Genomic DNA, 13,091 nt, shown 5'->3' with positions numbered 1-13,091 from the left:
AATTCATTAATGACTGAATTTAATTATTTCTGCTTTCAATGTCTTGGTCTCTGTTACTGGCATACTATTAGCCATGTGAGGAAGTCCTCAAGCCATCAGAGCTTGTTGGGCTAAGGTATGAGGACCCACTGAACTCTGATACCCAGGGTATGTACATGATTCTTATTGCATAATTTGAATGAATGTGATTCCTGGATCCTGCCCTAAGACTGCAGTCAGAGTCCACTTGGGCTGTAATGAGCAGTGCTCTTTGGTTGATATGATTCGGAAATTCTAATCATAATGGGATAATTGGGATGGCTTTCTGCTGTTCTGTCTTCAGTAGTACCTATTCTAGGGCCTAGTTATTGCTAACTTGTTATTTTCTGAAAATTCCAGAACCTGTTGGTTGCAGATCAATCTTCTTAAAAACAGGCACTTAGAAAATAATCACCAATATTAGGCAGTCTGGTATGGAGATAAATTTTGAAGAAGTTAAGTAGAAAGACATCCTTTCTGTTAGCAACAAAGCTTTTCTTACTGGCTCAGCAGCTTCATACTACAGAAACCAGTAATGCTTGACTTTCCTTCTGTTCATAGAAATCTGGTTGTGGGGGGGAGCGGTGCCTGGGTGGCACAGTGGGTTAAAGGCTCTGCCTTCGGCTCAGGTCATGATCTCAGGATCCTGGGATCAAGCCCCACATCGGGCTCTCTGCTCAGCAGGGAGCCTGCTTCCTCTTCTCTCTCTCTCTCTCTCTCTGCCTGCCTCTCTGCCTACTTGTGATCTCTGTCAAGTAAATGAATAAAATCTTAAAAAAAAAAAAAAAAAGAAAAGAAAAAAAAAGAAATCTGGTGGGTTTTTTTTTTTGTTTGTTTGTTTTTGTTTTTTTTTTTTTACCATTCAGCTCTTCAACTCTGCATCTGCTACAAAGTTCCTCCCCTACCCCACCAGCTTCGGCTGCTTTCCTTCTCCCCAAATACTGATTCCCATGGAGGTCTGTTGTGTGATGTGATGGTCTTTGCACACTGGCTACAACCCAGGTCATCATCCACCTACCCTGTCTTCTTCTTTCTAAATACCACATGTAGGTGTTTGAGGGATGTGGGTTCTTAGGTCATTCCCCAGGGCTAAGGCTAAGTCTTCTGGACTTAAGTCATATGAGTAGCCTGAAAGAAATGGTCACACGTGGTGGAAGTGACATCCAGTATCAAGTAAACAATTACCTTCAGGCAGTTTGGATCCAGGTAAGTAATTGCTATCTGTCTCTCCTTGACACCATTGGTGAGGATAATTCTAGGATATCAGACCTTTGGAATGGTCCAATTTCCAAATGCCTTCTGTATAGGTGTTTTGTAAATATACCAATATAAAGGTTTATTTAGAAAAAATGTGGCAAGGAGTTTAGACAGACCTCTGGATTTTAAGCAGAGTACAGGATGTGTGTCTTTTTACTGCCTTCATACTTCCTGGTATATTATTTTAAGTGCTCAATAAATGTTCATTGCTACTATTATCATTACTATTATTATTATTATTATTTAGAATTCAGTGTGAGAGGCCAGTGTGGAGATTTCTCAGTTGGAATAGAATATACTAAAAAATAAGTATTTTTTTCATTGTAGAGATTTATCTTAAGGTTATAAATATATTGCCTCCAGTTAAAATGAGCAATTAATTCTTTCTATAGCTTAATCTTAATATAACAGTATGACTTTAATAATTGCTTTCAGTCTTAGAGGTCAGTAAATAGGGCTGTTTATAATTGTAAGTGCATTGTCTGAAATGCTTTGCCTACCCAGGGCCCACTCCAGTTGACTAAACAGAAATTAGAACAGGAGGATTGCCGATAGATCATTCCTTTTATACTGTTGCTGAAGTTCTGATTATGTAAATTTGTGTGTGTATTATGTAAATTCTTAATTTTTTTTTCATTTTATTTTTAAATATGAGGCGCTCCCTTCCTTGAGTTGTCAGATGGATGCAGACACCCCTCATGATACCTAACATGGGTTTTCCTTTTCTTAATTATACTGCATGATCTTTAAATAGTTCTTCCTTCTCCTGGGCAAAAGTACCTTCTAAACATTTATACCAAATTGTGTTTATTTTCTTGCAGTTGAACTGGCAATGATCATGGACCGTCTGTATGGTGGTGTCTGCTATGCCGGCATCGACACGGACCCGGAGCTGAAGTACCCCAAAGGTGCTGGCCGCGTGGCGTTCTCCAATCAGCAGAGCTACATAGCAGCCATCAGCGCGCGCTTTGTGCAGCTCCAACACAATGACATTGACAAACGGGTAAGCGACCGCTTGGGGCATAACTGCTGTGGGAAAGAAACGAAGTTTATTTTCTGGGCCCCTGGGGAGAAAAGCACCTCATGATCATAAGTGAGCAGCTTACCTTACTTGGTATCAGTCCATGAGTCCCTCTAGGCTGCCTGAAAAAGAGAGTACCCACGATTTGCCAGGCGTTAACGAACCTTCTGTGCCTCACCTATCCCCAGGGTGATGTTACGCTTATGAAAATAACCGTGCAGAATTTAGCATACCCAACTGGTGCTGTTTAAAGGGTGATGCCAACAGCGCATTAACAAAGGTTGCCAGCTGGTGACCTGTTTGACCCATGTGGTGCTCTTAAAACAAGTTCACTTTGAACCCACACTAAATGTTAATGTTCAGGGAGTATACATAAAATTTTGAAATTCTGATTTCTCTTAACATTGCAAGATCACATATTGGAGCGAGATAACTGCTGTCTCTTTCAGTCCCCTCCAATTCCCTATAGTCCTCCAAGTCCCTGTAATCCTGTTCATAACACATATGCATATGCCTTACCTGCCCTCCTGCTTCATGGTCTTACCTGTCGGGCCCCTAGAGGTATCCTGATTTGCTCCCTCTGATCTAAAGAGGGGACACATGGCAGAATGTAGGGAGCTGGTGTGCTCAGTTGGTTTCGTGAACAGGCATAGGTCTAAGTCCCCGAAATCCCAGCTCTGCCACTCTTTGGAGGTTTGGGGAAATAGAAGGTGGTAGGAGGAAATCATCTGAGACCTATGTTAATGGATTAATAGAACAAGTAGGAGAACAGATCAGGTATTGAACACCTCCCTTTGCAATTGTACAGTGGCTGTTAACACTTCCAGCAAAGGCTGTTTGGGGGGCATATGTTGACCTGGAATAAATAAAGTAGGAAATATGTTATTGTGGTGTTTTTGTTTTTTGTTTTAAGATTTACTTGAGAGAGTAAGGGAGAGAGAGTCTTAGGCAGGCTCTATGCTGAGTGCAAAGCCTGACACAGGGCTTGGTCTCGGGACCCTGAGATCACAATCTGAGCCAAAACCAAGAGTGCGGTGCTTAACCAGCTAGGCACCCCAAATATGTTCTATTATGATTTGTTTTTAAGATTTTATTTTTATTTATTTGACAGACAAAGATCACAAGTAGGCAGAGAGGGAGGCAGAGAGAGAGGAGGAAGCAGGCTCCCTGATGATCGAGCCTGATGCGGGGCTCGATCCCAGGATCCCGGGATCATGACCTGAGCCGAAAGCAGAGGCTTTAACCCACTGAGCCACCCAGACGCCCCTCTATTGTGATATTTAATCTCTACTCTCTATGGTAGACTTTGACTAATTTTGGGTAGCTGACTCAAGCTTCTTAGAAGTTGAAAGTTTCAGTTGGTAGATTTTTAGATATTCAGCAAGTTATATTTTTATTAAGACATATATCTGATCAAATTTCAAAAGCCAGTGCCTAAAATAAACAGTTGCTACATTACTGGGCTCCTTAAAAATAAGTAGTGGTGGTTTGTTTATTTTTTAATCAAAATGAACAACAATTCTTTTTCAGAATTTTGAAACACTCTTTGAATTAATGGAGAGGTGTGATAAAGATTCAGCTCCATTCCTAGTTTTCAAGCACCCAGTGTCCTGACCTTCCGCTTTCATAGCAGTAAACCACCCGCCCCACCCCCCACAGACTGTAAACTCTGCAGAGTCAGGCACGGTGTCTGTCTCATTCTCTGCTTCATTCCCAGTGCTTGCTTACCCATTGCTTGATGTGTAGCTGAAGTAGTAGTAGGTGCTTGATTAACCCTTGTTGAATTGGCAAATGGTTATACTTCGAGGATTTTCTTTACTGCTGCTGGTGCTGGTGGACTTTCTTGTGCTTGCACTTTTGTGAGTCTAAGACACCAGATATTTAGACACCAAACATTTAGACGGCTATGGCACTCACCACTGGTCATGGTGAGCCGTAACCTTAACCTGTAGAGCCTTGGATTCTCTTCTGTGTGCCTTCTTTGTTCCTCTCTGCAGCCAGAACTAGTGACTGGATGGGGTCATACTAGGGACTATAGAGAAAGCTCCATTTCCCCATGCATCTCTCTTCCCTTTGCCCCTTTCCCTTTGCTAACAACCTCCTGGCTTATTCCTTAATGGAGGGAAGTACACTTGCCCCAGGGAATATGGCAATCTTTGAGCACATTTTAAAACCACAGTAAATTCAGATGCTATTTGTTTTGTTGCCCACCTCTGCTCCTTCCCCTGCTATATTCAGGCCCTCAGTATTTTTTCCCACAAGACTTGGACCTAGGTAAAATAGAGAGAGGTAGTGACCACGATCATAGGCCTTGCTTATGAAAATGTATTTGGAACATCAGACTTCTGAGGACTCAAGAAAGCCATTGACTATTTCTGCCTACTTCATTTGGGTTAACTGTATCTTCCCTCTTGTAGAGTAGTCCTTGATAAACATTTAGAGTAGCAGCCAGTTGTAGTGGAAAGAGTATGGAGTTTCGAGCTAGAATAGATTTCAGTACTTTTAAATCTCTGCTGCACTAGTCACTGGTGACCCCAAGTAAGTTAATTAATGCCAGGAGCTTCAGGTCCTCATCAGTAACTCCCTCTGGGGGATGGTCTGAAGAATAAATGAGATTTGAGCATTGAACAGCCAGAGCTGTATGACCTTTGGATAGATGTTTAGTACCTAGCACTTGATGGTTAACAGTGTTCAGTTTGCTACAAACGCAATTAATACTTATGTTGTTAATATTACGTAACTTGAATTTTATCAATTGCTCGCTGAAGATGTAGTGAACAGACAACCTGGTTAGTGAAAAGAGCACAGGGTCACATAGCAGGGTCTACATCTGGTCCTATCCCCTGTGGGGTGTGTGACTTTGGGTAGGTCACTTAAATGCTGAGCTTCAGTGTATAATGAAGGCAGTCGTAATAGCCCAGTGGGAAACCCGGAAGAGGAAGCAATATATACAACATAACACACTGTATAGTGGGACTATTGCCACAGTCACAAGAAGGCCACCTCCATCCGCATGGTGTCTACAAGGGACCTGTCCATTCTGCAGTGCCCAGAGTTGAGAATCATCTAAGGGAGAGAATTAGAAATGATTCAAAGTGGCACAGCCCCTCCTGTCCTCTGCCTCCCATGCTCTTTGTTCGCCCTGCCTAATATGGAGACCATTTTCTTCATTATGAGAGATACAAGCCAGCTTCCATCCTGAGATAGGCTCCCCTTTCACTGTCCCTCTGTGAACATTACCCTCCCTTTCCCCAAATTGTTGCTCTGTCCTCTCAGATTTTTCTTAATTTGAATGTAGCCAACAATGCTTGATTTTTTTGACTCTGGCATTTTGAGCCTCTGTTAACTGCATCCTTCTTAGACGCTTTTTAAGTTCATCCCCAGTTTTGTTTTTATTTCTCTTTCTCCTAAAATGTAAGTTTGAGCTTTCCAGAGAGCCCCCATTATATAGAAGCACATCAGTATTTCCATAAGTAATGCTCTATCTCTTGGGTGCTCTGTTCTTGATTGTCTACAGAGAATTTCTTATTAGGCACAACCTTCTTTCCTGAATAACCCCTCTAAGTTTTTAGCAATAGTCTCATAGCTAAGGTTTTGGAACTTGCTGTCCTAAAACTCAGGAGCAGATACCTTCCTATGCCCATAATCCCTTTCCCTTACTATTGCAAATTCCAAGATGCTACGGTTCTATTCTCTTTCTTATGTTAGCCTACAGTTGCCTTTAAACCAAGACCTTGACTATTTTAAACAGCATCAACTTTTCTTACCTTTCCGGTCAGAGGAACTTCCTTTGTTGTCTGCATCATTATGAATACAGATATAGTGTAATCAGTGAACCAAAACAAGACAGACGCTACAGATAACATTTTATGGGCCACTTGCTTGCTCCTAGCCCTTTAGCCCTTTCATTTTTGCTCCATATGGAGAGTGGGAGAGGGTCCCTGGCACAGCAGCAATGCCAGGAACCCTGGAAGTTCTCGGACTGTTTGTGGGCTGTGCTCTCAGGTTGCAGCTTTCCTAGGTGAACTGTGGGAGGTCCATGAAGAAGAATTTGACTGGTGCATCTCTTTCACCTCTTTTGTATTCAACCAGCTTTATCAAAAAAGACCTCTCATTTGAGAATTTAGATGTTTCTGTAATTATTATCTTGTTGTTCTTGCTGCTCTTTGGCTAAGTTTTTAGATGGAGTGGTCTACAGAGAAAATACAACCTTTGTAGGTTTTATTTTGTCTCACCGTCTCAGAGACTTTTTGGCTTTATGAATGTAAAGCTTCTGACCCATGCTCTACGTGTAATTAGAGTCCGCCAAGACTATGTGACTTGTTGGAGTCGTCTGATAAATCCACACATCAAACTTCTTGCTGCAGTCTGGCTAGCAACGGCAGGACTCCCAGAGGAGGAACAGGCTTCTGATGGTACCTCCTTACAGAACTGCCAGGATCTTGACTCTGCCGCATGTGCCCAGAGGTCTTGGCTCACGGGGGGTGCTCAGTAAGTGTGCAGAATAGATCAGGATGATGTATGGGAGAACAAGGACCAGAAGTGACCACAGAAGGCTCTTGGGGATACTAGAGTGAGTCACTCTCATCTCTCACCTGCATATCTAGAGGAGGCTTCCCACTGGTCTCCCCAATTCAGCTTAGCCAATCTCTAGTACATTCTTTACATAAAACCGAGTGACCTTTTAAAATCCTAATGTCCTCCTTTAAACCTTTCGGTTATTTTCCACTGCCATTAGGATAAAGGTCAGAATCCTTAATTAATACTCCCCCATGCCCCTTCACTAAACTACACACGTCTTTTGCCTTAGCTCTCTCTTCTTCCTCTTGAGCCAATCATAACTGGACCTTTTCTCTCTTTTTCAGGGTCGTTATATGTACTGTTTCTTCTGCCTGCCTAATACCTACTTTTCCTTTGCATCTCAGCTTACTTATAGTATTTTAGGAATCCTTTCTTCATGGAACTTACATCTCCATCATAAATCATTGTCATAATACCATCTACCATTCCTTTGTGGCTTTAAATACCTCTGTAATGAAATATTGCTTCATTTAATGTCCATCTACTCTGTTAGACTATACAATCTATGAGAGCAATGACTGTCTTTCATGTTAGCTGCTGTATACTTAATACTTGACATGTAATGGACACAGTAATTATTTGTTTTCAGATGAATAAATGAGTGAGTTATCGAATGAGTGTTCACTGAGAAGTAGCCCAGATGAAACCCCTTAGATAGCAACCTTTGGCCAATCCCGCCAAAGGGCACTTTGCACAGCTTTCCTTTTCTACTTCATTAAGAATACTCACTTGTGTGGGGGCCCTGGGTGGCTCCCTGATGTGGGCTCAGGTCATGACCTCAGGGTCATGGGAATGGGCCCCACATGGAGCTTCACGCTCAGTGGGGGCGTCTGCTTAAGATCCTCTTCCTCTGCCTGTCCCCCTGCTCACTCACTCGCTCACACACATGTGCAAGCTCTCTGTCGCTCTCTCAAATAACTAAATCTTTAAAAAAGAAAAAACACTGATGTGATAAAGAAATTTAAAGTATTTTTGACATTGAAGCTGGATTTACTAACCTTAGATGGGAAGTGGTCCAACCTCCTTTATTTTGCAGCAAATGAGAATCTAGCAGAGCTTTGGAGACTGTGAAGAAACCTGTCAATTAAGGGCAGAGTTGCCTCTGCTCACAGGACTCCTTCCCAGAACCTTGGGCTAACCCAGGGATTAATGTCTCTTCAGCCCACTTCTTCCATGAAGTCGTTTTTCCACAGACCTTAGATTCAGAACGTCTTGAGTTAGATTATAGGTCCTTTTGTGGGGTTTATGCACATTTCAGTAGTTCACATAACTTTCCAGGTGAACATATTCTGCACAGAGCAGAGCACATCTGGGATTTGTTATCAGGAGTTTCTGATATGTCTGTAGGTCATTTTTAACATTAGCAAAATGAACTGGAAAATTTTCTGTGCCCTTTTTTAGTTGTTTTGCTTTTGATTTTCACTTTTACGTTGTCTTCACATGAAACCTTTTACAAGTGAGTGTGAACCAGGGCAACACCACTGGATTATAGCATTTGATTGAAAAGTTTGTCATTTTAAGTTGCTATAATGACCCTTGTTATGGAACATTATTGTCATAAATGACACAAGGGGTGGGGAAAATTAAAAAAATAAAAATGTTTTAAATGACGCAAATACAATTTATGCTTATTTTTACTTCCAAGGAAACATTATTACCATCTTGAAATAAATACATTAAAGGTTACATTATGCATATGTTATGGTTAATATTCACCAGTTATTAGCCAATTGGTAATTTGTCCCTGTGTTGACAATATTAAGGTTGTGTGATGCCCAGCACAGCAGTTCTTGGTGTCTTTCTTGTTAGCTACTGTATACTTAATATTTGACACATAGTGGACACACATTAATTATTTGTATTTAGATGAATAAATGAGTTTTCCCATTGATCTTCTGCCTTGGCACACACGAGCATGTGATTCACTTTTCTGGTTAACAGGTTCCCTAGAACACTAAAGAGTGGGGCATTTCTGGGGTAAGGCCATCAGTATCTTAGAAGGGGTACACCCCAGGCCCACTCCTGTCCTTACCATGCGGAGAACATGGCCATAGTGAAAAAGTGTTCTGTTCGAGGCCTGAGTCAACACTCCTAGCTCTTCTCCCAGTTATGTGACTTTGGATAATTTATCACTTTTTAGAGGCTTGATTTTATTGATTTTATTTTCCAATAGTAGTAAGAAGACCAAGCTGTCTTACAGTTTGTGGGGCTGATAAACAATGACAGATGGAGAAGCGCTTTGGAAAGTTATTTGGCTGTGCTGATGTTGATTTGCTTTACTGCTGAGCCTAGCTGATTTAAAGTGTGTGGTTACCTAATCATGTATTCAAGGCTAATTGTTGACTCTCTTGCTCCTTTTTTTTTTTTTTTTTTCTTTTAAAGCACCTACTTAGTTCCACTAAGGAGCTTTTTTTTTTTTTTTAAGATTTTATTTATTTGACAGAGATCACAAGTAGGCAGAAAGGCAGGCAGAGAGAGAGAAGGGGAAGCAGGCTCCCTGCTGAGCAGAGAGACCAATGCAGGGCTTGATCCCAGGACCCTGAGATCATGACTTGAGCTGAAGGCAGAGGCTTTAACCCACTGAGCCACCCAGGCACCCCCCAACCAAGGATCTTTAATACAGAGACAATGGAATAGTTGAAGTTCACACACACACACACACACACACACACACGTTGGGTCCGTTATCAAAGGAATGAGACTGAGACAAAGTTATGCAAAGCCTTATTCTATGCTAAGCATTAGAAGTTAGACTGACCAGCCAGTGGAACGAGGCTGAGACAAAGTGAAAGTTATGTAAAGCTTTATTCTATGCCAAGCATTAGAAGTCAGACTGACTGGCCAGGGCTGCCTCCGAAGAGAGCGACGCCCCTTGGTCTTACAGGCTAGTTTTTATAGTGCACAACCGCAGACATCTGCATATGTGGCTTTGGCTGATTGGATGTCTTTTACCTGTGTGTTTTACTAGTATCAGTTACCTGGAACCGATACTAGTAACTGTTGGAGGGTTTATTAAACAACAAAATGGCCTTGTTTTAAGTATGTGTTTTAGTAATAGTTACCTGGAACCAATATAAACAAAATGGCCTTGTTTTAGGTGTGTGTTTTAGTAACAGTTACCTGGAACTGATATCAATAACTGTTGAGGCATTTATTAAACAACAAAATGTCTACCTAGGCAACATGGAGTCACTATGGCTAAGTAGGCCCAGGCAGGCCCTAGGGGGTTAACATGTTTTAACGTGGAATCGACCCCAACAACACACACACAGAGTTAACACAGCTGCTGATCTGCCAACATGCTGGTTGGATATTAGTCAAGACACACATAGAGGCAAGTCTCTTTTATGGAGGTAAACACCTAAATGCATTTTCCAGGCAAGGGATTGAAGAAAGAAAAAGTCCTGTCCAGAAAGAAGTATTTTTAGCACTATCTTTTCTCTAATAATGAAAAGATTTTGAACCTAAAGTTGAATAGGTTAGGATTAAATTTTGCTTATAATCCATGAACAGCATTTCTGTGAAAAACTGGAACAGTTTAAAGTATTTAAGTACAATAAGGGCAAAAGAGGGCACCTGTACTCATTCTGTCTGTTTTAATGGTATTTTTAGAAGTGATGCCAAATGAACACTTAGGATGTGAAAGCTCTGCTAAATTCAGAGCTTTCAAATATAAATTTCTTTGTAACTCAAGGCTAGATCACTCACATCTGAAAGATTTTTGTAGTGTGAAAAATGAGATCATTAGAAAAGAGGTAATCTTTTTACATGGCCATTTTCTACCCTTTTGTCTACTCTGTGTGGCCCAGAGAATATTTATAAGGATAGAATCAGTTGAATCTCCTTTAGTCTAACAAAAGCATATTTGATTAATAGGAATAATTTCTTTATAAAAATCTGAGGGGCGGGTGCCTGGGTGGCTCAGTCCATTAAGCATCTACCTTTGGCTCAGGTCGTGATCCCAGGGTTCTGGGATGGAGCCCTGCATGGGGCTCCTTGCTCAGCAGAGATCCTGCCTCTCCCTTTCCCTTTGCCTGCTGCTCTGCCTACTTGTGCTCTCTCTCTCTCTCTCTCTTAGAAAAATAAATAAAATCTTTTTAAAAATAAATATACAAATAAATAACATAAAAATAAAAATCTGAGGGGCTCCCACCACACAGTTATTGTTTAGCACAACTTTGCCATGTTGTCTCCTAGAAATTTTTTTTTGAAGATTTATTAATTTATTGTAGAGAGAGAGCATGTGTGAGAGGCAGAGGGAGAGGAAAGAGGGAGAGAATCTCAAGCTGACTCCATGCTGAGCGTGGAGCCCATTGTGGGGCTCTCTGTCCCATGACCCTGAGATCATGACATGAGCTGAAATCAAGAGTCGGCCACCTGACCAGCTGAGCCACCTGGTGTCCCTTCCTCGAAATTTCTAAGTTAGGTGTTTGTAACTTGAAATGCATCATGCAACAGACATTTGTTTAAGTCTGCCAACTCAGCTCACAGAGACCTTTTTACTACTAGAAGGGATAATAGGCTAGAATAAGCCAATCTGGAGTTTAGTCCTCACTAAACCACTTAGTGTATAACTTGAAGGAAGGATAGGGTGTGTGTGTGTGTGTGTGTGTGTGTGTGTGAGTGTGTGTGTGTTAATGAAAGCAATTTTAAAAACTTAAAAGCGTTCTGTCAGTATACAGTGATACTGAGAATACTTGATTTATATGAAACCTTGACTATTATTTGAACTCTTCTGGAAGATATTCATTAGACAATCTAATTAGAATTACACATAACAAAGGTGCCTGGGTGGCTCAGTGCGTTGAGCCTCTGCCTTTGGCTTGGGTCATGATCTCAGGGTCCTGGGATTGAGCCCCACATCAGGCTCTCTGCTCAGCGGGGAGCCTGCTTCCCCCTCTCTCTCTGCCTGCCTCTCTGCCTACTTGTGATCTCTCTCTCTGTCAAATAAATAAATAAAATATTTTTTTTAAAAAAAGAATTTTACATAATAAAAGGAGTTAAATATGTCAGGCAAGACAGGGGTAACATTGGTTGGTTATCTCAGTTTTTGAAACAGGAGAAGGAGCTCTCAGTAGGCAGGTCTGGCCTGCCTCAAAATCTGTCCCTAAAATTAGTTCCCCTAAATGACCATTTCCTAAATGGTTCTCTGTCAAATATTAGCCCCTTTTGATTTTAATATCTATTTTATTTTTTAAAAAGTTTTTTTCTAAGTCAAGTGAGTTTGGAAATGCTTTTTTGAAGAATGTTAAGTAGGTAAGTTTATTCTAGGACTTCTTAGAATCTTTTATGTACCAATCTTCATTGTGAAAATGCAAGAAGGAAACAATATGCAGTTTTTCACAAATTTTTTGATCATGGAACTCTTCTGAAATTTGTTATTTCTTGGGAATAATGTCTTAGGGAACCTACTTGAGAAAAATACTGTGTTTTCAGCTTCTTCATGTTCAAATTCAGAAATTTAATAGGTATGTAGCGGTGGTTTGGGGTTTTGTTTTTTCAAATTTCTATTTAAATTCTAATTAGTGAACATTAGTGTAATATTGGTTTCAGGAGTAGAATTTAGTGATTCATCACTTACATACAACACCCAGTGCTTATCACAAGTGCCCTCCTTAATCGCCAGCACCAATTAATCCCATCTCCCTTCCTCCCCTCCAGCAACTCTCAGTTTGTCCCTATTGTTTAGAGTCTCTTATGGCTTGTTTCTTTTCCCCCTTCCCATATATTCATCTGTTTTGTTTCTCAAATTCCACATATGAGTCAAGTCATATGGTATTTGCCTTTCTCTGACTGACTTATTTCACTTAGTGTAATATTCTATAGTTCCATCAGCATCACTGCAAATGGCAAGATTTCATTATTTTTGATGGCTGAATAATACTCCTTTGTGTATATCTGCCACATTTTCTTTATCCATTCATCAGTCGATGGACAATTGGGCTCGTTCCATAGTTTGGTGCTGCTATAATCATCGGGGTACATTTACCCTCTTTGAATCTGTATTTTTGTATCCCCTGGGCAGATACCTAGTATGTAATTACTGGCTTATGGGTAGTTCTCTTTTTCATAAGTAGTGATTGTTTTTCCTTTCCTTAATCCCCTTTCCCCAAGTGTGTCCTACCCATCATGTATTTTCTTTTTTTTTTTCTTATTGTGGTGAAAAGGCATGTGAGATCTACCTTCTTAATAGTTTCTAAGTGTACAGTAGAGT

General features: G+C 40.8%; 1 protein-coding gene across 21 annotated transcripts in view; it reads left to right on the top strand.

Annotated features, from left to right (window-relative positions):
• Window positions 1–13,091, top strand: part of CPEB3 (cytoplasmic polyadenylation element binding protein 3) — a 193,781-nt gene that overhangs the window by 165,190 nt on the left and 15,500 nt on the right. For all 21 annotated transcript variants that reach the window (XR_014309265.1, XM_082721952.1, XM_082721960.1 and 18 more), the window contains one exon: window positions 2,097–2,278. Coding sequence is in view for 20 of the 21 variants with exons in the window: in XM_082721952.1 (XP_082578078.1) it covers window positions 2,097–2,278 (182 nt within the window). In the remaining variant the exon portion in view is untranslated. The remainder of the gene's footprint in view (window positions 1–2,096; window positions 2,279–13,091) is intronic.

Source organism: Mustela nivalis (assembly GCF_964662115.1).
Source record: "Mustela nivalis genome assembly, chromosome: 2".
Classification (NCBI taxonomy): domain Eukaryota; kingdom Metazoa; phylum Chordata; class Mammalia; order Carnivora; family Mustelidae; genus Mustela; species Mustela nivalis.
Note: the sequence above shows the minus strand (reverse complement) of the source record. Positions and strands in the feature narration are given on the sequence as shown.